Source organism: Alligator mississippiensis, chromosome 6, assembly GCF_030867095.1.
Source record: "Alligator mississippiensis isolate rAllMis1 chromosome 6, rAllMis1, whole genome shotgun sequence".
In the NCBI taxonomy this organism is placed as follows: domain Eukaryota; kingdom Metazoa; phylum Chordata; order Crocodylia; family Alligatoridae; genus Alligator; species Alligator mississippiensis.
Genome location: NC_081829.1, coordinates 40,352,468 through 40,379,804, shown reverse-complemented (window position 1 = coordinate 40,379,804; position 27,337 = coordinate 40,352,468). Strand labels below are relative to the sequence as shown.

The window sequence follows — 27,337 nt, the reverse complement described above, 5'->3', positions numbered from 1 at the left end:
GAGGTCCCTTATACCAAAATGCTCTTAAACCAAAATAGCTTGTCCTGTTCAAAATACTGTAACCCTTGAAGCCAGTGTCAAAACTCCTAATGACCTTGCTTGGACAAAAATAGTAATGGAATTGCTTCTGATTCACATTTCTATTGTCTTTCTCTTCTGGGAAACCAAGATTTTTTTCTGTCTTCTCTAAAAAATAAGAATGCTGTCCTCCTTGAATCTCTCCGAAGTAACAGTTTTGGTTAGCTTTTAGAGACAAGCTTTTCAGGATCCATTCAATCTTTTCCAATTTTATTACATTTTCATTTGTCATTTCTATTTTGTGTATCACACATAGGTCACTGTTCTGCCAAGACTATAACAGCATGCATCAGTAGTGAGGCTACCTAAGGATGAGCTGTCTTACAGGCTGAAAGAGTTTAACTTTTTATATGCTATTCCTATAGTTGCAAAAGAATTCTAAACAACTGTACTCACGTTTCTGAATTGCTGTATTTTGTATTGTAATAAAAGAGACAGAAAATACAGAAATTAAAGAAAAATATAAGCATTGTATATGTCAGAGTGGGGAATACAGTATATCTGGTATCTTGGTTAATATGCATGTAACCCTGTTGCTTAAAAAAAGTTGGCAGCAAGCCTCCTAGTTACACGTTTAAATTTTTGCAAGGTTGATTTTTACTTTTTAATATTTATCTTGTTCTTCTAAGTAAAGGGAACCCTTAAATCACAGGTTTTGTTATTGAGTTATGCTGCATTTGCTCATATTCAGAAAAAATGTTTCCAATGGAGGGGAGTAAAAATGGTTTGATCCCAAAGGCAGGCATCTAGCAAGAGGGCAGCAGATTTGTGATTGGTGTTTCTGAGGATTTCTTGAGCTCTTAAGTCAGGGGATGAGCTAATAAGACAGTGTCCATTTCATTCCTTGTTTTATAACGTTCATCACATCTACAAAATAAACAAACACATTTTTATTTAAAAATGAAAGCTTAATAACATTATTTCTCATATTAATATGTTACACAATGGCAGAAATTCCTGCCGTGTTAACAACTTGTTATTGAATATCCAAAAGGCCTTATAGGAAACTGAGCTTCTGACTGAACCTATTAAAGTAATAGTGATGTTGTCTCTGATACAGCTCACAAAAACACTTTTTTTTTTTCATGTGATAGCTACTGTATTTTTCTAGGAATCTGGGTTTTTTATGGGTCACTGAGGGGAGAACTGCACCATCAGTATGATTCCAGGAAGCAATAAGCACCTACATGAAAATAACTCAAGTCCCCATCCTTAATCCCCTGCCTATCCTTTTTTATCTGATGGATTCAGTGAGGGCTGGAAGATCACTGTGCGACTGGAAACGAAAGAGAGTTAACAAAATGCGACCAGTCCATGGATAAAACAACTGAGAAAAGCCTCCACATTGTCTAGTGTTCTGGTGTCCTTCACATGCACAGGTAACAATGTGGATCACTGTGGGCTTGGTCTGCTGCTTAGCCTTTGGAGGGCTGCCTTTGGCTCACTGCTCTTGCCCTTCCCAATGTAGCTGCACCTTTCATAGTCTCAATGAAGGAACAAAGGAAAGGTATGTTGATACTCTGTTTTTTTAGCGTGGAAGATTTTAATATTCGCCTTAGGATGTGTGAAGAAGAAAACAGTGTTGTTCTGTGACTGTTTGTTTGTTTGTTTTTTATTTTTCCAATCACTTTGCACTGCAGCTTTATGTGCAGAAGGATTAGCTTCTGAGCGCACTGTAATCTGGTTTCAGAGAAAGCATTCAATGATCTTCTGTACTAGGAGAGAAGTAATATAATTAACATTGGTAGAATAGCAAAAGATGAATAAAATAAAAAATGTGTATTTTAAATTTATGGGCTGAAACTATGTCTTCAGATAGTTGTCCTGCTTCCAAGGAGAAACCAGGCTTCTCTGTACTGTGGTTTCAAAATTGCGTGTACATTTGCTTTAGAATCCTTCAAATAGAGGTTTTATGAGAAGGAAACAGTCCCCAAATCAGAAGGAAATAAAAATACATGCGCCATAAATTAAATATAAAGACTGAGAATAATTTCAGGTAAAAAAAAAATCCACCAAAGACAAGGTTGGAAGTTCTTTAGTGCTGGAACGAATCACACTTACAAAGAGATTTTCCCTGAAGATGCACTACTGTTTGTGAAATATTGTCATGAAGCTGTGCTCTGATTCAATAGGAAATAGGGCAAACTTCTATGAGGTACATTAACAAGAGAAAAGCTTATGAGACAGGGAGCAATTGCTGCCTTTCAAAATAAATAGTTTTTCTAGACAGAAGAAATTAAAACCTGCCATCTATATTTTGGACCCCAGAAAAAATGGGTCTGTTTTTGCCAAAACTTTTCAGGTCCTATAGATATATATGTTAGTGGCTCCCCAGTGATAAGTATACTGCTGAGAAGAATTATATGCAATTTACTGAGAATGCAGTAGAACTAGTGAGTTATTCCCTAGATGCCTTGGGTCCCAGTGGAATTCCCTTCTAAGGATTGGGAAAAATTGTGTTACTTTGTGTGACAAGTAGGTTAAACTGTCTAATCCTCACTTTAAATGAACAATGATTTCTGTTTTTCTGTATAATAATTCTCTAGACAAAATGTGAGATTTCCCACTAATATTAGGGGATCAGATAGCAGAGTTGTAGGTTACTACTTGACAATATTGTCTAAAATTGCCATCAACAACATAAATGCACATTAATACACTCCTATTAATGAACACTCTGTGCCATTTACATAAAAAAATCTGGGTTTTTTTTTTGAGGTTTTCAGGGGTGGGAATTCTTTTTTTTTCCTTTAGTTTTTTTTTTTTTTCAATTAAGGAGATTTTCCAAAGCTACGTGCTGTCTCATGAGTTATCCAGAAGCTATTTCAAGAAAACCACATGAAGCTTTCCATTTCTCAGGTTGCAGGGTTTGAGTATGCTTCTTTCATCAAAGATTTAATCTATGATAGGAAATACTGGAAGAAAGCAACTATACTGTGTACTGAGCTAAAATTAGAAATGTACACAGACAATTGAAAACCTTTAAATTTGGGAAAACTTGACAGAGAAAAAGCAGTTTAGCTATTTTGTTTATTTGCACTGATAAACTTCTTCTAACCAAAAGTAATCTGTTTTTGATAGTTTTATAATCTCTTTATCAACTGGCTAGTATAACAAGGAGGTGGTACTTGGATGATAATATTATATTTCTCTCATAGTATCTTCTCTAGCATGTGAAGTGGCACCTGCTTATTAGACCCTGACACTTTGTATAAATTAATGTCTTTGCTCATGTGAAGAAATTGCCCTTTTCCGCTGTTGTTAGACAGAATAATGAGCATTTTAGAATGCATTTTTCCCATGGAATCTACAATCTCATGCACACTTGTACAAGGTCTGAGTAAATACAAAATAAGGTCTTTGGAATTTGCCCTGTACAGTTGAGAGATGGGAAAGAACAATTAAATCCCGTTCCAGAGTTGCAATTTATTCCTAAAAGTACATTTTCTGATGCTTTGATGCACCTAGTTGAGTGAATGTTTGGAGTACAGTGGCTTCAAGACCACTGCACATTCTAACAGATTTCACTCTAGTTCTAATTTCAAAATGGGCTTTGATTTTTTTTCCTGTCTTCGTTTTATGAATAGGAGATTCCATGCTGCATTTTCTGTTTGTTTCTCCCTCCCCTACTTCATTGAGACTTGCTTAATATTTGGCTGTCAGGTCAAATCCCTTGTGGCTCAAATGGTAATCTGTGTTACAATATGCACTGGCATGATCATTAGTGTAAACACATTGCAGTTACAACTTTGAGTAAGTAAATTAAAAATAAAAAGAAGAATGACTATATGGGGCAGACTCATGACAAATATTGACGAGAGCAACAAACCAAAGTCACTTATATTAAATCTATATTTGACCTCATGCTCTTAAATTGCTTCAGTTTTACAGGACTGAGTGATTTACATATAGATCACTGGTTGATAGGAAAATAAAAAAGAAGAGCATGAAGGAAGAGGATGCAGGTACCAGGGATGCAGAAAATGTAGGTTGAAATAATGTAAAAAGTTTTCAAAATATAGGAAAAATAATTTTAGTATTTGTGTTTTCCAACTAGAACTGTGCTGTGCAATGACCCAGAAATGACAATCACACCCGTGAACATCCCAGGAGATACAATCAAACTTCGAATAGAGAAGACTGCCCTCAGGAGAGTGCCAGGGGAGGCTTTCCATTCTCTCCATAATCTGGAATTCCTCTGGATGCCCTATAATTCTTTGACCAGCCTCAGTGTGATTACTTTTAAGGGTCTTCGTCAGTTACAAGAGCTAAGACTGGATGGGAATGATTTAAGTTCTTTCCCATGGGACTCTCTTGCAGACATGCCCCAGCTAAGGCTTCTGGATTTACATAATAATGAACTCACCTCAGTATCAGCAGAAGCAACTCTTTACATAAAGAATATTACCTATCTGGATCTGTCTAGCAATAAACTGATGACTCTTCCTCAAGCTCTCATTTCAGCCTGGGCAAACCTCCAAGCAGTTCCTTACTTCCCCAATGACAACTCCAAGATCATTATAGGTAAGAGAAATAAATAAGAATGGGGCAAATTAGAACTCCACTGACATATCACTATTAAATGTGAAGCATATAGTAATAGTAGCTTCACTCTAGAAAAAATAAATAATAATGGCAACTCATTGCTGATGTCTGTATGCCGCTGGCAGGGCAAGAGATGTCCTCCTGAAAGTAAGGATTGTTAAAGTTCTTCACATACTTTTTTTTAGATTTCACCAGTTCTGCTCCTTATTCAGCCAAACAAGTTACTGCTGGCAAAAAAAAAAAACGTCTTTCTCTCAGGAGGTAACAATGCTGATTTAGCAATAATTTAGTCTACTGTTGTGGCAGAGTTTACCAGCATGGAAATATAGAGCTATATAGAAAGATGTGGTAGACTGTTTACCCTAGCATAAAGCTGGGTCTGCCATTATTGAGTGGGCCATAAAATGACTAGGCTCTACCACCCTAACAGGGACTAGATATAATAATGACTGTTTCCTAGATGCCTTAGACAGAAAGACATATTCTTCATGGTATTTTAAGCATACTCAGAAAGGATTGGTAATGAGGATGTAAGCCTCTTGTTCAATGCACCCCAGGTTAGTAGTGACTCAGAGTAATTGATATGTGATGTTTGTTTGATAGCCTATATTAAGAGTGCTCAGTAGGGCTGTATGAAGCTTCAGTTGCTGATTAGATTCGGAGGAGATTCGGCAGCTGAATCCCCAAATCCAAATTGAATTTAGAGGTCCATTAAAAGGCCTGGATCAAATTTGAAGCCTCTGCATTGATTCAGAAAAGATTTGGAGAGATTTGGAGATTCGGATCAGTCAGGAGGCTGCAGGTTCTCCCGTGGCTCCTCCATCTGTGCCTGCTTCTGCCCCAGTGGGGGAGCCATGGGAGAAGCCCCCATGGCTGCCCTGCCTGGTCCCATCCTCTGCCTGGCCCCAGCTTCCCAGCACTTAAAAAAAAAAAAGCAAAAAAAAAGCAAGCTCTACACTCACTGGCTGCTGTAGCAGTGATTTGGGGCCTCTGAGGGCTCATGGCAGAGCCCCTCCATGCAGTGGGGGTCAGCGAGGGACAGTGGGGATCACCCCCCCCCACCTGACTCTTGTATGGCAGCTGTGACATGGTGCGGGTGCAGTATGGCTCAGGAATGTGCTGTACGCTGGTGAGGCCCCCAGGATCTGGGCTGGGGTTGGCCTACTTGCATTTCAGTGCCAGTCTGCTGGAGGATGTGGGCTTCAGGGAGGCCTTCTGAGAGTTCTGGCTGGCCTGGTGGGAGAAATGGGCAGCTTTCCCCTTGGCTTGGAGATGGTGGGATGTGGGGAAGGTGCTTATCCGGCTTTTTTACTGCAGCTACACTTGGGGGCACACTCGGCAGAGGGAGGCAGTTCGGGAGCAGCTTGAGTGGGAAGTGCTGGACCTGGAGAGGTGCCTGGCCACCGACCCAACCAACCCATCCCTCTGTGAAGAGTGTCGGCAGAGGTGGGATGAGCTTTGCGCTCTGGATGACCACTGTGCCTGTGGTGTGTTTGTCCTTTTATGCATCCAGATCCTTCAGGAGATGGACTGTGGCTCCTGCTTCTTCTATGCCCTGGAAAGGAGCTGTGGTGGGGGGCAAGAAGTACATCACCTGCCTTCTAGTGGGTGACGGCACCCCCCTCACGGATCCAGGTGAGCATGGGCCTTCTATGAAGAGCTCTACTCCCTTGATCCAACCGACGCCAAAGCTTGTCAGACCCTGTGGGAGGGACTCCCACAGGTCAGAGCGGGTGACCAGGACCAGCTAGAGGCTCCTCTCACTCTGGCTGATTTTTTGGCCATCCTCCACCTGATGCCTGGCAACAAGGTACCAGGTATCGATGGGCTGACCGTGGAGTTCTACTGGGCCTTCTGTGATGTCCTCAGCCCAGACTTTGCCGCAGTCTGGGCTGAATCTGAGGGAAGTGGAGAACTCCCCCTGTTGTGCCAGAGGGCTGTGCTGAACCTTCTGCTGAAGAAGGGGGATCCCCAAGACTGAGACCCAAGTCCTCTGCACGGACTACAAGGTGGCAGCAAAGGCCATCTCTTGGCAGCCTCCAGGCACCCAGGCATTGGACTTGGCAGCCTCCTCTGCCCAGGTCAACTAGGTCAAGAGCTTTGGCCTGACGGTGGGTGATGGGTGGCAGGTGCACTCACTCCCACCCATGTTCCATGGGATCCGCTGGAGCATGGGGTCACTGCTGTACTTGGGGGTCTACCTGTCCCCCATGAACCCCTCCCCACTGCAGAACTGGCACTGGCTAGAGGCAAAGGTGGTGGAGTGGCTGCAGGCATGGGCAGAACTCCTGAGGTGTCTCTCCCTGCATGGGAGAGTGCTGGTGCTGAACCAGGTGGTCCTGTCCATGCTCAGGCATTGCTTACGCACCCTGCCTGTGCCTCCTGAGTTCCTGGTGGTGCTCCAGAGAGGAGTTTTTCTGGCCAGGATGCCACTAGGTAACTGTGGGAGGTTGGCCATGGCCTGGTTTGCCTGCATAGCCACGTCCTAATGTTCTGCCTTCAGGCCCTGCAGTAACTGCTATATGGTGCTGGTAGCCATGCGGCATAGGGCCACCTGGGGTATGTCTTCTTCTCGCACTTTCGTATGACTGGCAGATTCTTGGCCTGTGGGCTTCTCCCTGAAGGACCTGTGAAGGCTGCCAGATTTCTACCAGGTCCTCCTCCGGGCCTGGGGGCTGGTCTCCACCTCCAGATTCCCTGCTACACTTGCCCAGGGCACCAACCTGCTCCTCGAGCCCCTCCTTTGGAACCCCCAGCTGGAGATGCCAGTGGCAGAGGCACCCTGGTTGCAACAGAGGTTGATCCTGGCTAGTGTCATCTGTATAGGAGACCACCTGTACTACGATAGGCAGGAGTGGGTGGACCCTGCTGTGTTGGCCCGGCGCATGGGTCTACCCAAGACACGTGTGACCACCTGGCTGGTCCAGGAGGTAAAATCTGCCCTATCTCCTGCTGCCTTTGCCTTTGTTGATGAGGTCCTGTGTGGTGGCAGCCCCCCTCCCCCCGGTGTCCTCCAGCCACTGGAGTTTGTTGTGGGGCCAGTGCCTCACCCAGCCTTGTGGTGCTCCCCACTTCACCACCTGAGCCAGCTGGAGGACACCAATTTGGTCCGCTTTTCCACCATCCATCACTGCCACCTCTACATGCTCGTGTGCTGCACAATCCATCATGCCACCCTCTCGTCCCACCCAGACATCAAGTGGCGGGACCTACTCGGCAAGGGTGTAGCTAGGGCACCTCAGTGGCTGAGTCTGTACTTCACCCTCATGCCATGAGCCACTGGGGACCTCAGATGGTGGCTCCTACATGGAGCCATTGCCATAGGCATGTATGTGGCGAGCTTCACAGATGTCCCAGTCTCCTGTCCCTTCTGTGGGCAGAGGGAGAGCCTGGCGCACATGACACTTGAGTGCACCAGGCTGCAGCCCCTCCACCTCCAGAACCTCCTCCTGAGCTTCTGGTTGAACTTCACCCTGAACCTTTTTATTTTTGGTCACCCCCTCCGTGGCCTCAACAAGTCCTGGAACCTCCTGGTCAACCTCTTCCTGGCCCTGGCCCTGGCCCTGGCCCTGGCCAAGTGGGCCCTGTACATGACCAGGAAGGAGGCTGTGGCTGAGAAGGTGCCCGAGGACTGAAGGGTCACTTACCTTTCACTTGTCCATGCATGTTTCCTGGCAGAGCACCACTGGATGGCATCCACCAACTCCTTGGATGCCTTTGAGGACTGGTGGATGTGTCCCTGGGGACTCTGCTTGGTGTCCCCCTCAGGTGCACTTATTTTCATGTTTTGAGCCTTTGACCCACACCATAGTCCTATCCTGTTTTTTTCATTAGTTGTCCCAAGAATTTAGTTGTACCACTCATTCATTAGCCCCACATGGGGTTACTAGTTAGCCAGGTGGGCCTTAGGGCCTATGGTATGAGTTTTATGAATAGACAGGAGCTTTTGAGGCATGGCCAGTTGGTGTCTGGGGACACTAGTGCCTTGTGCCAGCTGGATGGCTGGAGTGACCTGGAGTGACCCCTGCACCCTCTACCCACTGCAGCAGTCTGGCAGTGGGGGATGCTGCCTGGCTGTGACTTGCTGCCACCTATGACAGCATCTGCCACCTTGGACCTGTAGCCCCATGGCTGCACCCCTGCCAGACCCAGACGGGGACTGCACAACTGCCTGGGCTGTGGTATGGGCACTGCAGCAGAGCATCCTGCAACTCTGGGCCAGCTGCCAGTGGGCTATGGCTGCACAGTTGCCCTTTGTGAGGCACTGTTGTTATGTCTTCTGGTGCCCTGTATCTGCTATCTGGGCAGCTATTGCCCAGAAGTTTGTGCCCATTTCAGTGGTCCACTTTTGGACTGTCAAAGCATTTCTCCTGGCCCCAAATGGCCAGGAGGCCAGCCACCTCATTTGCCCTCCAGCTGGGTCCCCAGTGCTCGTTCTGGACAGGCTCCTCTGATGGGTCCTGCCACTTGCCTCACCAGCAGAGATCCTGGTGTTCCCTGTTTAAAAATTGCAAATTCTCTGATAAAAACCCCACATCCTCTCATTAAAAGACACAAAATCTGTGTTCTTCAGCAATTCAAATGGAATGCCACTATATATAGAGAGAGCAGTCTGGCAACATTTCATTGATATATATTATAATTTTAAAGCAATTTGGAAGCCTACCAGTGCCTCTATCACTATAGTAAAATGAATTCTAAATATCTATACATTTTGGCATTGGCTTTTGGGTTTTTTTGTCATAGAAGAATCACAGGTGCCCCTACCCCTTTCCTCACCAGGATATGGGGCACTAAGCAGAACTGGGATGCCAGTGCCCTGTCCATGCCCTTGCTTCTCACTCCCAACCCACAGCCCCTGCTGGCCCCCACTAGCTCCCTCCTGGCAGCAGCTCTGTTCTAGCACCAGGACATGAGTATAGCTGCAGCTGTCTCACTGGCTGCTTTGTGGCTCTGAACAGTGTCTGCCCTTGCTGTTCTGCTCCCTGTGCCTGTACCCAGGCCCCAGAGATCCCCATGCTGTTCCTGGGAAGCCCTTGACTGGGGCTCAGGGGCTGGGCAAGCCCGTTTCTTTCCAGGCCAGTCTTCCCCTGCACAGCCTGTTCTAGCGGAGCAGAGGGGGGATCTAAGCCTGGCTATGGTGGCCTCTCCTCCTGGCTATGGAGTGCTCCCCCATCCCTGACCCCCATCTCTTTCTCTCTCTCTCTCTCTCTCTCTCACACACACACATACACATCTCTGCTGCTACCTCTATTTCTCCCCAGAGCCCATCACACTGCCCAAGTGGTTTCTGGGACCAAGAGTTCCCCCACCCACCCTGGCTGGGGCCGCTGGTCCCAGTACCAGTGTGGGCATGGATTGCAGTGTGGCAGTTGCCCCTGCAGTCACAGCTGCCACCAGCAGGTCCCATCCTGTCTGGCAGCTGGGCATATAGGGTGTGAGATTTGTGGGGGTGGGGGGGGCGGGAAGATGTGGGCGAGTGTGGGTGTATGTGTGTTTTGGAGGGTTTGTGGGGGGAGTTGGGAGGGGTGAGTGTAAAGTTTATGGGGGAGAGGTGTGGGGCTTTTGCAGGGGTTTGTGGGTATGGGGTTTGTAGGTGGATTGTGGTGGGGTTTGTGGTTGTGGGGTTTGTGGTTATGGGTTTTGTGGGTGGGGGGTTTGTGGTGCTGGTTTATGGGTATGGGGTTTATGGGTGGGGGGTTGTATGTATGGGAGGATTGTGTGGGGGTGGGGGGAACTGTGTTGGCTTGCAGGGACTATGTGGGAGGGTTGGGTCCCCTGCTCATCCTCTCTGCATGGTGCACAGCCTCACCCTGCAGCAGTAGCCAGCAGCAGGCCATCAGGGCACTTGTTGCTTGCTGCTGTTAGAGCCCCACAATGGCATGCAGGCTTTCAATGCCTGAGACCCAGGGGCTCCATGTAGCATGTGGAGCTAGCCTGGTCCACTGGCTCCTGCTGCCGCCTGGTGTTCCTGGCACTGCACACAGGAGCTGCGTTCCATTGGGCTGGACCAGGCCCTGCCTCCTGGTGTGCTGGGCCAACTCCATGGAGGCAGGAACTGCCTTGGCTGTGCATGGCTCCTGCATGCAGTGCTGGGAGTCCCCTCCCCCTCCCCATTGCAGCAGCATGTGTAGACTGTAACTGGGGCTGGCTGGGGCATGAGGATGCTATATTGTGGAGGCTGCCTGCTGCCTAGCCCCACACTGTAGCACTCTTGTGCTCCAGCCAGCTCCTTCACTGCCTGATGCTGCCACCTAGAGCCCAGCACTGATTCCCCCACTGAACTCCCTGCCAGCCTGGTGCTACTCTGCCCTTGCTAAAATTGCTGCTGTCCTGGGCTCACGTGAAAATGCTGCACCTAGAAAGCAGCTGATATTGGTGCAAACTGCACTGTAGTTTATTCAGGCACCTTAATAATACATGTAGATGTGCCCAGTCTAGCTGAAAATCCCATCAAAGAGGATGAGTTACTCTTATTATCTGAGATGGTTGTCCCAAATATGAAGAAACAGACATTGCTAACATAACTAAGGTTACACTTAAAAGAAACCATAATATTTTTTTGAAGAAACAAATTGTAGTCTACACAGTTTTTAGTTTTATTAGCTAATAGCAGCTAATATTTGGTTAGGAAAAAGAAAGGAAGAAAGAAATGAGCATCTCCTCTGTGCATGTTGCAAGGTGCTGATTCTCAACAGAGGATACATGAGAGCTGTCCAACTTCAGCGTGGCTGGGGCTATACCTGATCATGGGCACATTGTGCGGGCCACATGCTTGGGGGGGCCACAGGTCGCATGGGATCCCAGGACCACTATTACATGCAGCCCTCCTCCCCCACTGCACAAGAAGAGCAAACCTCCCCTCCTTGCCCTGCTCCTCACCCCTCCTGCTACCACCACATGAGCAGTGTGAGCTATCACCTGAGCCTCTCTGCTGTTGCTGCCATGCAGGCAGCAAACCATCCCCTCACCATGTAGGGAACAACCTTACTGGGTTCCCTTTCACTGTACTGCCCTGTCCCAGGGACTCTGGCTTCCATCACAGCAGCAAGAGCAATGGGAGGAGTGGCAGCTTGGTGGGAGCTGGCTTTAATCCTTCCTGAATCAGATGTGGCCATTGGTCTGCCAGTTGGACAGCCCTGAATTATATGATCTTATTCATATTGTAACGATAGGATGTTGAATGTAACAATTTGTGATGTGAATTTCTTTTTGTAGAGAGCCAAGTTACATGTAGAAATGTTATTTCATCATATCTCACTATATGGATTTTTATACTATTTGATCAGAAAAAGACTCCAGTGTTCTTGCTTTGGCTGACTTATGAGTGCTAGCATAGCCACCCACACAGTTTGCTTGACCTGGGGACCTTAAGGAATGAATGCATGGAAATATATGTGAGGGTAATGTAGTACATAAAACAATATGCAGGCTGCTTCCTTGACCCTAAAGACTTGACCCAGGATGGCTTTCAGTGGACATACATGGGGATTCTAGTGTGGTAAATCCATGGCTTATAGAGCAGTTGGGGAGAGAGAGAGACACACACAGTTATACGTTTAGTTTTCTCCTGCACTTTGCTTTTTCACACTCAAACATAATCTATGAATAGGAAAGATTTAATTTTACCCTTTAGATCATAAGGCAGATAATTTTGAATGATCTCAAAAGCCTGCTTTTATTATAATAAGAGTAGCATTGGAATTAACTTAGCACTCTGTCATTGTCATTTGTTTTTAGTTTTGTGATGCCTTTTGGGCAATACCTGAAAGTGGCTCATCAGGTAGGTCTTGAGGAATATTTGTAATAGTGAAGTGGATCATCAGTGGCTGCCATGGGTTGTATATCGCACAGACAGCAGAAGCTGTCTTTATCACCTTCAGGGATAAGTTTCAGAGAGAACTGGGTAGCAATAAAGTCATTTCATAACTAGGGGTGTGTAAGGGGAGCAACTGATAATCAGAAAACATGTTTTGTGGGCTCATGTCAAAGTTGTCCATGGGTGAGCAAGGGCAGGTCCAAGATTTAATGTAAAAGTAATACAACAATGGTACCATCAGTTATTTAATCCATACTGATTTGAACACAGTACCTGAAATTAGAATCACTTATTTTACCAGAGCATCCAGAATAGTTTAACTACATTACCTAGAATAGGAGTCCAGAAGAATATATTTAACACAAGCATTTGGAGTAGCTTGCTTACTTGCAAAAATATCAGGAAAGCAATGCTTTATGTATTTATGTATTGTGACTGCTGCTTGACTTGAAGATTGAAGATTAGATGACTGGCTCACCTGCTTTTCAGCTGTACCTATATGATTATACACCCATTATTTTATATGCCAACCTCAAGCATTTGAAAGCAAAGTAATGACAAGTGAAGTGCTTTAGCAATCTAATACTGCCTAAATGATGAAGAAATACTTTACTTTATTCTGGTATAAAGGAATATATAATTTGTCACAACTGAACAATATTAACTCTGGTTCATTATTCATTATTCTGATTTTAATTTTTGTAAGTCAATATTTTATTTTAAGGGATTTAAAAAAATCTATTCTTTTTTCACATTTTTGGGTGAAAAGTGATTTTTTTGGATGGAAAGAGAGACAGAAAGAAAATGTAGACATTTGTAAAACTGAGCAAAGTAATTAAATTCACATTTCTTTAATCTTATTTAATGCAATAATAAAAAAAAATATTTGCCTATAAGGTTAAGAATCAGACAATATGAAAGCATGAATATCTTTGTGTTTTAGTTATAGGAGAATTTACAACCTTACAACTGAAATCTGATTCCACTAACTACTAAATGGCTGTTAACTTTCCCCAATAAACCATGTATACCTAGCACCCTTGTTGTACAGTTCCTAAAATAAAAGACTTCAGCTGGTTGATTAAGAGGCAGGTAGCTGTGATTTTAAAAGGGATCCTATGTTCTTTCTAACACAGAGTTAGCCAGGTGAAGGGAAAATGTTCAGACATTTATATAATGCCTCACTCTGCTTCTACTGAAGTAAATGATAAAAATACTTCATTGATAGCAGTAGAGCAGGACTAGTGCATAACTCCATTTGAAATAAATGGGGAAGTAGTTGGTCTCAAGCATTTAAAAGATATTTTTGATTTGGCTATATTTCTCTAATATAACTAGGCCACAAATTTCCAAAGAAATTAATTAAATGGAAATTTGTAGTAAAAACTCAACTAAAAAACTATATTTTCTAGAAGGAGACAAAGGCTCTCTTTCAACGGCTTCTGCAGCAAGTCTGGGTCTGCTGCTCAAAAATCATAGACATCTTTGCTTGTGTTTGAGCCTGAAAATTATGCAGCATATATGGCACAGGAGCAGGTCTGAGGGCTCAGAACAGCCCTTAGCATGTGCTGTAGCACAGCACTCAAGTGTTCCAGACAAGCAGAGCTTGGGAACATTTGCTTAGGGTTGCCATGAGCTATGTTCAATGAAGCCCATTAGTGGGCTTGGCTGCACATAGTTGTTGTGATTGGGTGGGCTTGTTTCTTAGAGACAGCTTCCTCTGGAGGCCTTATAGACACAGCCAAAGACACTTTTGGCAGAAGTCAAAATTTCAAATAAAAAATAGGTGGATGAATTCTTTTCAAGCTTTGCAGGAGCACTCTTCTCTGTTTTCACAGTGAAGTAGCAATTTGCAGGCCAATTTTTGTTTTCTTTCCAAGTCAAAAGTATAGATCTGCAATCTTAACTATGGAGAGTCCAATGTTTATAATCTTATAATCATACTTTATACTTATTTAGTACTTTTTCTTCACAGATCTCAAAATGCTTTATAGAGCACTGTTGTTTCCATTTTAAAAAGAAAATAGCCATACTGTGGTTCATAGCTACACTACAAAAATTTGATGGTGAGAATTAGAAGTCAGGTTATAGTCCATCCACAAGACTACAAATTAAGTTAGTATGTGGTAGAGTATGAGCCCATCACCATTTATTCATTTTTTTCTAAAGAATAAAAGCAAAAGTAGCAAAGGCATGGTTAGTAGCAGAGTGACAAATAACTGTAATGGTTTGTCTTCACAGGCTTGCAAGACAATCCTTGGGTGTGTGATTGCAGTTTGTATGAAATGGTCCATTTCATAAATTTCCAGTCTCCTAACATAGCATTTATAGAACCAAAACTGAAGTGCTTCACCCCCCGGAGTCTTGCTGGAATTTTCTTCAGTCAAGTTGAACTAAGAAAATGTCAAAGTCCTGTTGTACATACATCTGTTGCCAAAGTAAAGACCATATTGGGCAGCACTGTGCTTCTGCGATGTGGTACTACTGGAGTACCCATCCCTGAACTCAGCTGGAGAAGAGCTGATGGTAATCGGCTTAATGGCACAGGTGAGTTTGGCTTTATACTGCATCATGTGACTGGAGTCTAGGCTTGTATTTTCTGTGGTTTCTGAAGCAAATGTCAGTTACTCACTCTTCCAAACAAGTAAAAATACTGTTTACATCTTTGCTGAATAAGGAAACAGGACAAAAGGAAACCAGAGTTAACATTGTACCTCTCCACAGTATTGATCTAATTTTGAATGAATACCCACACATCAGTGGATATAAGGATGTTAATAAAGGTATCATGAAATAGGTTACATTTTCTCTGTTCCCTAATAATTATATTGTAGCAATAATTTTCTTTCCCATCTCTGAAGGTATTTCTTTGTGGTTGCACATCTGTCTATCATACAAGAATGAAAAATATGCAGCTGAAACAACGGGCATTTAAAAATTATTTTTAATGATATATTTAAGAGTCTTTCCATCTTATGGGATGCCAGAGGTCCCTAATGGTGCTTTTGCACTTTTGACTTAGCATTTAAATGTTTAGTTAATTTTTCTATCAAGGATTTGTTTGATATAAATTCAACCAGGATCAAATTTGCAGATAAAAGGAAAAATGTGGTAGAAATAACATTAGTGTACTAATGGAACTAATATTAAGCCCACACAAAAGTCAGTAAAAAGATAATGAAAACATCGTCTATATTTCAGGATACAAACTTGGTCCTAAGATAATCTCATAAAGTTTTGCCCTCAAATTTAAATTGTCTTTGAATTCAGGGTGGGCAAAAACTAGTTTTTTAATATTATAGGAAAATCTGCAATTTTGCAGTTTTTTTCAATTCCAAAATTGAATGAAAAGAGCAACATTTTAAAAAATTTTCTGAAAAATAAGAAGATAAGAGCTGCCATTTACTGGGTTAGACCATATTTCTATCTTGTCTAATATCCTGTGTCACACAGTGGGAGAGAGTGGATGCTGAAAAGGAGAGTGAACAGGGCATTTTGAAAATACAAATTAAAAACAAAGTTCCTGGACAACTGAAAAGTTTCTAGGTAAAGTTGAATATTTTTTTTCCAATTAAAATGATCTATTCATATTATGTAATATAAAATTGAGAAAATTTGGGTAAATAGTCATTTCAAAATAGAAATGTTCCACTCTGAAACACTAGAAATCTTTTGCTGTATCCCTGGCTAAACAGCTTTATTTCTCCAGTTTAATTGAATCATATACCAGCAATTCCAGCCACCTTTTTGCTACCCTTGGCTGCTGGAAGATGCTAATATAGTTACGCTATTATGTCCTGACAAATTTTATCCCAGATCCCAAATTGCATGTCCAGCCCTGCACTGCATAGGGCTGCAAAGCAAGGCTTTTAAAAGTGCCAGGGCATAGCAACACTGCAAAAGTGTTGACCCGTGGGGAGCCCATTGGATCCCTATGCCTGGGCACCTTTAATAACCCTGATGTAAAGCCCATAATGGTGGACTTTTTAGTGCAGGTTTGAAGGTCCTGACATGTGATGGGATCTGGCAAATTTTATCCTACATCCCATGTCTGGCACGTCAGGATGCACAGTTCTTAGGATCCAGCATAACATTCATCAGGTACCTATCATGAGACTAAATTGATGTCTGCCAACAGCCTAATCTGACTTCCTTCTCCCTCATTTACACACCTTCACATTTTTTCTATGCCAGATCTCACCAATTCCTTCTGAGCAAAAAATGACAGCATTCAATATAACACTTTCTTTTTGTATGCCTTCCTTTGCTTTTCTTTTGTCTTGCCACAGATATAGATGTTTCTTGTGGGCTTTCCTGTTGTAACCTCATCACTTGTTTCAGAGTTTCCATCCTAACCTATCTCCTCATCTTCCTCATGTCCACTCTCATTCTTACTCTCAGTTGCTTTCCTGAACTTCTCACTTCCCTTTGGGTTTCTCCACTAACTCATTGAATGCTTTATCTGTAAGCACTGTCTGGTGTCCCTCTTGTCCTACTCTATCTTAGACTGTCTCCAATCCAGGTATGCCCCTTGCTTTCAGTTGCAACAATTCCTGCCAAAATTATTAATGAGCATTTCCTAGTCAAATCTTGGAACCAGTAATCTAGCCTTATCCTCTTTGACTTGACATCATCTTCAGTTTAGTAAACCTTGCCTTCCTTAAATCAGTGATTCTTGACCTGTGTGAGAGGGCTCCCAGGGGTACTGTGTGATACTTCTAAGGGTGTTGCACAATATTAGCACTGTTGCACATAATTTATGAGGTAAACCCAGAGCTTTCAAATAGTGTCAAGAACATTTTGGTCTTTCTGAGTTCTTTGTAGTAGAAGAATTAGCTCCGTTATTTTTTCATTGTCAAAAAACAAGCAAAAACTAAGAGCTGGCATTTTCTGAGAGGTGCCTTGAGTCTAATAAGGGGTGTCCTGAGTCTAAACAGGATGAGAACCATGGTCTTAAAATCTTTTTTTCCATAGGCTTCTATAACACTCGTCTCTCTAGCTCAGTTCCTCTCTCTCTCTACTTGTTCCTTCTACTTTTCCTTCATTCAGAAGCTCCTCCTCATCCATCTGACAAAATCCATTCTTCTACACTTGTATCCATTCATCAAGCTTCTGTAAAGATCATTTTTGTAGTCCATCTCTTTTTACTCAAACCTTTTTCTTTCTTGCATGAAATGCGGTATTAGGCCTTAATAGTCTACTACAGGGGCGGGCAATTATTGTGGGTGTAGGGCTGCTTACCGAGTTTTGGCAAGCTGTTGAGGGCTGCATTGGTAGCCCTGCCCTTTGACAGATGCCTTGTCCCTGGTCATCATCTTGTGACCAGAAGTCCTGCCCCCTAACCCCTGACCTTAGCCACCAGAAGTCCCTCCCCTTGCCCCCTGTAGTAGTCCTTTCAGCAAGGGTTTTGCTATTTCAGAACCGGAAAAATACCAAATTATATTCTAAAAAGCGAACTTCTACAGCATTCATTAATTTGGTTAAAAAAAAAATGTCTTGGTTTACATGTGTTTGTGTAGTGTACATAGAGGTGATTGCATGATAGCTTAAAATGAAGTCTTACTCTTGTATATTGTGGGGGGGGTGTGTATAGGTTTGTGGGGGGGGCTGTAGGTATGTGCGTATGTGGTGTGAGAGAGTATGTGGCTGCATGTGTGTGGATATGCGGGGCGTAGGTGGGTATGGGGTTTGTGGATGGAATGTGTGCCTGGGGCGTGTGAGGGGATGTGATGGGTCTGCGTGTATGGCAGTGCAAGGGGAACGTGGGTGCATGTGTATGCTTGGGTGCATGTGTGGGACTTAGCCTATGAACACATACACACGCTCTGCCCCTGCCTACACACACCCTGTCCCTGCCTGCCCCCCCCTCACTGTCCCTGCCTGCCCACACACACAAACACACACACACAGAGTCCCTGCCTGCCCCCACACATTGTCCCTGCCTGACACACACACACACACACACACACACACACACACACACGAGTCCCTGCCTGCACACACACACATACACACACACACACACATGCACACACTGTCCCTGCCTGTACATGTACACACCCACACACACACAAGTCCCTGCCTATACACACACACTGTCCCTGCCTGCTCTCCCCAACACTGTCTCTGTCTGCCCCCTTACACCATCCCTGCCTGTATGTACACACACACACACACACACACACACACTCCCTACCTGCCCCCACACTGTCCCTGCCTGTACACACACACACACACACACACAAACATATACAGGCATAGCCCCATGCTCCTTGGTCTGGTGATACAGCCATGTGGTGCTGGAGCAAGGCAGGGGCAGGAAGAGAATGAAATGGTTGGGGGTGGGCTGGGCTAGGCTGTTCAGCCCTGCTGAGGCTCCCCCTGGGCCCTATTGCCCCTGGCTTTGTCAGTTTTGACAGGCAGCCAGGGGCAGATAAATATTATTTTTCTAAATTTTGTAGGGATACCGCAGACTGAATAGAATGGCCTGGTGGGCCAGATGCAGCCCCCAGGCTGTATTTTGCCTGCCTCTGGTTTACTACCTCCTCATCTATCATTTCTCATTCAGTACCAGGATGTTGATTTCCACTTCCAACTGGCTCTTGATAACAGCCATAATAAATCACATGTTAAATATTCAAACAAGTAGCTTTCTGCTTTCTTCCATGCCTTACATTTAGGTGCACACAACCATTTCATTGTTCTTTTTCAAAATCTTCCTCAAAACACTGCTTTACTGTGGTGCTTATAAAACCTTTATAAAGGTTAGAGTGCTGATATACTAAGACCAGTGCCCATTCTGCTCACATATTTTTTCATGGCCTCTTTGTACTGCCCCTGTTGTTTTATTCATATAAATAGATGGTAAATTATGCAGGACAGGGATAATTTTTTATTCTGTGATTGTACAGTATGTAGCACAGTGGGATCCTGACCTGAGAGAGAGCCAACATGGCTTCGTGGTTGGTAGATCTTGTCTAACCAACCTGATCTCCTTCTATGACCAGGTGATGCATCACCTGGATAAAGGAGAAGAGGTGGATATCATATTCTTGTACTTCAAGAAAGCCTTTGACCTGGTGTCCTATGATGTCCTCATGGAAAAATTGGGGAATTACAGCCTAGACAATTTCACGGTCCGATGGCTGGGGAACTGGCTCCGTGGTTGGACCCAGAGAATGACAGTTAATGGAACCAAATCAAGTTGGCACACTGTAACCAGTGGCATCCCCGAGGGCTCTGTTCTTGGACTTGTACTCTTCAATATGTTTATAAATGATCTGGATTCAGGTGTTACAAACAGACTGGCTAAGTTTGCTGATGACACCAAACTATGGGGAAGTGCAGCCACCTCAGAGGATAGGCTGGCAATCCAGGCTGACCTCAACAGGTTTACAAGGTGGGTGGATCAAAACCTGATGGCATTCAATGCTGAGAAATGCAAGGTGCTCCACCTTCAAAGAAAGAACCCACACCATACTTATAGGATCAGCAGTGCTACGCTCACTAGCACTGCATCGGAAAAAGACTTGGGGGTCTGGACTGACCACAAGATGAACATGAGCCACCAGTGCAATGCCACAGCCAGCAAAGCAAACAAAACTCTGGCCTGCATCTTCCAATGAATGTCAAACAAGACCCTGGAAGTCATCCTCTGACTTTACTTGGCCTTGGTGGGACCACAGCTGGAACACTGTGTCCAGTTCTGGGCTCTACAATTCAGAAAGGATGTGGAGAAGCTCAAGAGACTCCAGAGGAGAACTATATGAATTATTAGAGGACAAGAAGGCTGGCCTTATGAGGAAAGGTATGGCACTCTTCAGCCTGGAGAAGTGTAGGCTCAGGGGTGACTTGGTGGCAGCCCATAAGTACATAAGGAGTGTGCACTGGGAACTGGGAGAACGTTTGTTCACCAGAGCACCCCATGGGAAAACTAGGTCCAACAGTCACAAAGTCTTGGAAGACCATTTTAGGTTGGACATAGGGAAAAATTTCTTTACTGTCCAAGTCCCTGGAATAAACTCCCCCCCAGAGGTGGTGCAGGCACATACTCTGGATTTCTTTAAGAAACACTTGGATGCCTATCTTTCTGGGATCATTTGAAACCTGCTGACTGCCCTGCCCTTTGGGCACGGGGCTGGACCTGATGATCTTGCTAAGTCCCATCCAGGCCTAATGTCTATGAAATCTATGCAACAGTAAAAGCTCTCAAGTGCTTCAGTACAGATATTAAGACTTATGCATTCCTGTGAAAAGTTTCAATGAACTAGTGTGTTCTGATGGCAAAATGGTAATTCAGAAAAATTCTGAATAGCCCTGTTATTCATTAGGTTGGAATGGCGGTGGGGGCACTGTATTCTTCAAGATGGCCATTATGGAGGAAGACAGAATAGATGCATATGTTTTTGTGAATAGTACACATCATCAGATGATTGCTAATATCTGATGAATTGTGGTCTTGCTCATCTCTGATTCAGTTAGTCTATAAGGCAATCCATACCATGCTTTCTGCCTGACTTCAAAATAACACAACTAACTTCCTCTCCTCATTATATAGTAACAGAATTGCTGGATCTATTTTAATACATAGGTTGTTATAAAGAGCAACAAAATGTACTCACTTGACATATGGGTCAGCACACAACTTCCAGAACGTGAGATTCAAGGCATAATCTTTGCCCCACTCAAGTCACTGGTACAATTTACCATTGACTTAAAAAATGCCCAAAGGGTTCAATTTCAGGACAACTCTAAGTTCCTTTCCCATTGGGCCATCCTGTTTTCTTGTAAGATTGAACAAAATAAATGTATCAGTGCTTTAGGACCCTTAAAGGGTTACCAGATTTCTTAATACAATATAAGAAATACAACAAGGGAATAGATATGTTCCCTTTCTTAATACAACAAGGGAACAGATATATTTTTTCTTTCACAGGTGTAGAACCACATATAAGACTTCTTTTTGGTGATCTTCACAGGCCATTGCTCTGTTGTGCATGATATACAGGGTTTAGTGGAGCAACTACTACTAATGATAATGTTAACAAGTTGCCCTGAGGGGTCAGGCCAATGCTCAGGATCTCAATATTGAACTGTTAGGCAGGAAGGCATGGTGTACAATTGCACATATACAAACACACAAATAAATTAGGTGCATACACACACATACTACCAGCTCAGGCACATACCCATTCAAACCAGCCTAGACACATGCATACCTATTACCAATTCAAGCGCATACACTAGACACCCCAGAAGTTAAACACAGATCTCTAATTCGTATATCATGCACACAATGCCATATATATACACACACACATATATATATATACACACACCTCACTCACACTAGCAACTCAGATACACACACGTTCAAAATAACTAGTCTAGGTTCATGCACACCTATCACCAGTTTAAGCCCATACACGCTACACACATCAAATTTAGACAGAATCAGTTAACAGTTACCAACACCTGCACATCCAATACACATACGTGGATTACTAATTCATATACCACACACACACACACACACACACACAATGATATCTGTATATGTATATATTATTGTGTGTATGCACTAATTTACGCACGTAGCACCCACTTACACATACACAGAGGTGAGTTCCTAAGTTGGGTGTTGTGATGCATATTTATGCATGTGCTTGGTGTACTTGGGATACCTGGGGAAAGGTTAAGGTAAGAAAGTAGAAATGTAGGGAGTTAAAGTTACTGGAAATGAAAGTCACCAGGACCAGGATTAGAACTGGTAGACTAGAGGGGCCTGGGCTGAAGAACTGAGGCTCGGGGGTAACTTTAGGTTAATTGATCTTAATTGATTAAAAGACAATGCCCAAAGCCTGCAGAACAGGGAAGCATGCTGGCACAGAGTCTGGGACTGAAGCCATAGATACAGGGGAGGTGAAAAGGTAGATGGGGACAGGGAAAATGGAACTAAGGGCAAGTGTGGGTGTTAAAGAGGGGTTCTGGGTGTGGGGAGCCATGGATGGCTCCGGGGCAGCTAGAGAAGTTGCAGGGAGCAGCAGTAGGTACTGGAAGCTGGAGAGAGCTAATAGGAGCTGTGAAGCTGCGGGGGGGGGAGATTACAGAAGGTGCGGGGGAAGCCTGAAAACAGAGAGGTGGACAGCAGAAAATCACAGGAAAAGCAGCAGGAAGCAGGGACAGCAGGAAAGCAAGGAGAGGCTGAGAGGTGGCAGAAAAGGGGAGATGGAATTGGAAGGAGATCAGGAAACTAGCAGAGAGGGTGGGAACTGGAGCTGAGAGAGAGAGAGAATGAGGCTGGAATTTAAGATAGGGAAGGGACTGGGATTCAGTAAAACATGACCCAAGTCAGGGTTGCAAATGACAGTGGTTTTATTGAACAGGGGAGATAGTGACACAATGCCACATTGATTCCCTTGCACCCACCCACACACACCCACCCACCCACACACACACAATGGCAGCAGGGGTTAAAGAGGCTTGGTGGAGGGGCTGAAGTCTACTGAAGTCCAGGAGGAGAGAGAGACAGAGAGAGAGAGAGAGTCCAAATTGTAGGAGGAGGTGTGCAGGTAATATCTACCTATCCAGGCTGGAAGGGGTCCTTGTCCAGTAGGTGTTGTCTAGAGGAGGGTCGCTGGCAGGGCCTTTGGGTGGATAGGTGGTGTGGCATGGTGCTGGTCCAGATGGAAATGGTGTTCCCACTGGGTCTGTCTTCACTGCCCCTTTTTATAGGGGCAGACCTTGTGTGACCCTAGTGACAGGAGGCATGCCCAGGCAAGGGTCAGCCCCTGGCATACTGAGCATGTGTGCTCCATGCAGGGATGTGCAGTTTCGGGTGTCTGTAATGGTGAGAGTTGCTGGTTTTGCAGGGTCTTTTGTCTTTCAAATGTTGGTCTTATCTCTGTTCCTGGGTGAGGTCCGTGGTTCCTGGATAAATCAATGCGAGGTGATGGCCCAGTCATTACCGGCCATCCAATAGAGGCCTGCTACCATTGTATTTCAATCATTTCCAATCACACTCATTCACTGGGGAACCAATTTACATGGGAGGGGTATGTGACTCATACAGTTGCAACATGGGATGCCCAGGCAGAGGACAGAAGGTGGAGACTTGACATATAAAATGGAAACTTGACATGGCTTTGGTTCACTTACAAACACAGGCCTAAACCATACAATATCCACATGAAAAAATAAAAATCAATATGAAAATTATAATAATACAATATACAACAGTAAAAATCAATACAAAAACTAATAATTATACAATGTAAAACAATGGGTATCCAAAACCAAAAACTTGCTACCAAAATAAAAATGTTTAAAGCTTATCCTAAGTTTGAGCTCACTTTTACTTATCTATAGGGAATAGAGAGAGAGAGAAAAGGTCAGAAATGGTTGGGGAAGGGGAGGGAATGAATTTTAAAATAAATACAAAAAAAAAAAAAAAAGAAAATAAACCTGGGGGTTCTGCTACAAACACATCATGCTGAAAACATACCTCCTACATTAAAGAAATAAGAAAACACAAAAAAGAGCATGCAGTCCAGAAAGTTCAGCTACAGTCAAGATTGATATATCTTCTGTCCCTTTAAGCATAGGTTTACTACTTTTCAGTGAGCACTTCGCTGAAAAAATAGACTGCATCTCAGTGGTGGTATCTTCTTTGCCAACACAACATTTTGACAGTTTGAATATTTTTTTCCTGAATGGAAAGAAAAAAAATGAACTAATTCTAGATGTTAAAATGAGGTTGAATTGCTACTGAAAGACTGGAAATGTCTTTTACTCAACATCCCTACTCAATACATACTTATACAAAACCATTTTCTGCTTTATGGTTGATTTGATTTTCATCAGAAAGTTTCCTGGTCTAAAATGCTAGACTTAATTCCATTGGACTTTGAGAAAGTTTGGAACCCAATTTTAACTTTGTAACTTAGATTAATTTCTATTTTAAATTAAAGTATCTTTCAGAAGAGACAAATTTGGATAGGAGAGATTACTAGTGCTTTGATTGCCATATTTGTGCCAAAAAACCCCAAAACTTTTTTCCTGGCTAGTCCCAAACCTATCTTTACTTGAGGCTTTCATTTTTTGTTGTACAACTGTAAGTTGATAGGGAGAAAAGGGGATAGAAAGGGGATGGTATGTAGTAGAGCAAGAAAATCAAAGATCAGTTGGGTTTACATGACTGGATGATTTCATCTAATTTTTGTAAGGTGTCCAGATTTCTCAGTTTTTAATATGATATAATTATGTACCTTAATTCTACAGCAATGGGATATTATTTCCCAGCTACTTGCCTCTGTGTATTTAATTTAGATGGGATCCATAAATGTGTTATGAGCATATTTTCCAATATTTTCTTTCATGTAAATCAGAAGTAAAAAGTATATCTGCTCTTCCAGACACACCTCAGTCCACTCCTCTGACATCACATCCTTATTGTATTTTGCATATACAAGTTATTTTTTCCCTGAAGATGGAACTATGCTCTTTATCTTGGTTTTGAACTGTAACCCTAATCAGGTTTTGATAATATGAAATACTTATATGAAACACTACCCAGAAGCCTTTTTTCTTTGATAAAGAAGGAGAAAAAACTCTTCATATTTTTTGAGGAGTACAAAAGAATGAGCTAGCTTAAAGTGACCAACTTCAAGGTCACTTTAATAGTTAATGTCCTTTCAATACATTTATTTTGATTTCATAGTCTTTGTGGTGACATTAAAATGATCACTATGGTGTATATATAAAAATTCTGAAAGTATTATCTTTGTATTTTACATTATATCCTTGTTTTTTTCCTTCTTTTAGTGCATCAGGAAATTTCTAGCGATGGAATGAGTTGGTCTATCCTGGGCTTACCTGTAGTCTCTTATCTTGATTCTGGAGAGTACATTTGTAAAGCGAAGAACTTCCTAGGGGCAACAGAGGCCTTTATCTCCCTCATTATCACTGATTCTGAAAACACAGATGATCCTAATGCTAACTCTAAAGGAGTCTGGAATGGAAAGGTAAGCAGTATGGAAGCAGCTGCTTACAATGATAAACTGATGGCTAGGTATGTTATCACAACCTCAACTTCACCTACACAGAGTGCCAGATCAGGTACAGAAGAGAATATTGGGCTCCAGAATATAGTTAGTGAGCAGAATAACAACCGAAGAAACCTTTTATCAAGTCCACCCACTGGTCAACAGGAGCCAGAACGTATAGTAAGGTCTGTTAGAGTGATAGGGGACACAGATCAAAGTATCTCATTGGCTTGGAAAGCCCCTCTGGCCAAGAACACAACTGAATTCAGTGTTCTTTATGCCATTTTTGGAGAAAGAGACATGCGTAGAATCAATGTGGAGCCAGGTAAGATGAAGATCACTATTAATGGGCTGTTGCCAAAGACCAAATACATAGTGTGTGTCTGCATGAAAGGACTGATCCCCAGGAAAGAGCAATGCACCATATTTTCCACAGATGAAGTTGCCAGCGCTGGTGGAACCCAAAAACTCATTAATGTGGTTGTTATTAGTGTGGCCTGCGTCATAGCTGTTCCTCTGACTTTAGTGGTTTGCTGTGGGGCACTGAAAAGGCGCTGCAAAAAATGCTTATTGCAGAAACCCAAGGAAATCCAGGACTCCTATGTCACATTTGAAAGCCTCTCTTCAGGAGCAAAAACAAAAGGAACAGAAGGAGAATACTTGACTAGACATACCCCGGATGAATCTAACAGGCTGCTATCTGCACGATCCAGCGTGGACTCAGAGGCAATACCAAAGATGGAGGGGCAACCCAATGAGTACTTTTGTTAATATTAGCTAGGTTAGTCATTGCCACATTAGAGAGACAGAAACACATACAAGGATATATATGATTTAACTCTGCAGATCACACCAGTACATAATGTTGGCAGGTATTGTGTTAATTCTAATGTTACCCAACATGTTCAGAAAAATAAAATGTGAAAAGACTGACTATATATCCAGGTTTGCTGAGACATTTTGTTAGAACTTTTTGGTTTTGATCACATTGAATCTGATAAGAAAAGCCCCAAAGATGTCTGTGATAAGTCCTAAATTTTTTGCTGTTCCTTGTACAAAACGAACTCTACTCATTGAATATGAAACCATCCCAATATGTTGCTGTTTAACACTTGGCTTGTCATATGCTACACATTTTAATATGAGATATTTTGAATTCCTTTAGGATGACAAGTGATGAAGTTTTTTCTAATAATACTAGAAATGTAACTGCAAAGGTTGGGGAGATTCCTGGACTCGTGTTATTCCCAACATGATTAAAGGCTTATGTGAAAATATGCAACTTGTTGCTCAGTAACTCATTATATGCAAACATGCAGCTATGTATCTAATACAAGAAACATAATTTATTCTAATGTTCATGTCCTGATCTGAGGAAAATTTGAAAAGAGCAGAATCAAGAGAAAAGATGTATACCTAAAGACTTTTTGAAATTGTCTTGTGATGCCATTTTGGCCCTCGCCCTGCTATGGCTTGAATGATGCCAATTGTGATTTACAAGAATAGTTGTGTGGCCCTGGTCTTTAAGCACTATGCATGGCTCTCATTTTCAAACACTTCTGTAGTTAGTATTGTTTGTGTATTAAAGCAGCTGTGCTAACTGAAGTCATGCCAGACTGTCTACATTTTTAGAATTTAGAAATATGTTAAGTGTGGGTGCAAAATATGGTTGTATCTATTTTAGATCTATTTGTAAATCTCTCAGAGCAGCAGCTTCAGCACACAACTAAATCTCCACCAATGATGCTAAGAGAGGAAGCAATGTAGACAGCTTAGTCAGATAATTGTATTTTGTCTCTGTGTTGTTTAGTTATGCTCTGAGTGGGGCTACATGGGCTAGATCTCTCATTGG

At 43.1% G+C, this 27,337-nt stretch overlaps 1 protein-coding gene across 1 annotated transcript; it reads left to right on the top strand.

Moving 5' to 3' along the window:
- The first annotated feature begins 1,369 nt into the window (after positions 1-1,369).
- LRIT1 (leucine rich repeat, Ig-like and transmembrane domains 1) lies at positions 1,370-26,778 on the top strand. The gene is made up of 4 exons (XM_006270172.3): positions 1,370-1,585; positions 4,136-4,602; positions 14,684-14,989; positions 25,265-26,778. Exons 1-4 carry the CDS (start codon positions 1,464-1,466, stop codon positions 26,254-26,256), a joined length of 1,887 nt encoding a protein of 628 aa, XP_006270234.1. The 5' UTR covers positions 1,370-1,463; the 3' UTR covers positions 26,257-26,778.
- The last annotated feature ends 559 nt before the right edge of the window (positions 26,779-27,337 follow it).

Bases quoted from the DNA above. Each gene is read 5' to 3' on its own strand.
- LRIT1 (XM_006270172.3), top strand. From the start codon at position 1,464: ATGTGGATCACTGTGGGCTTGGTCTGCTGCTTAGCCTTTGGAGGGCTG. The intron at 1,586-4,135 runs GTATGTTGATAC...TTTTCCAACTAG, and splicing joins AATGAAGGAACAAAGGAAAG to AACTGTGCTGTGCAATGACC. The intron at 14,990-25,264 runs GTGAGTTTGGCT...TCCTTCTTTTAG, and splicing joins TAATCGGCTTAATGGCACAG to TGCATCAGGAAATTTCTAGC.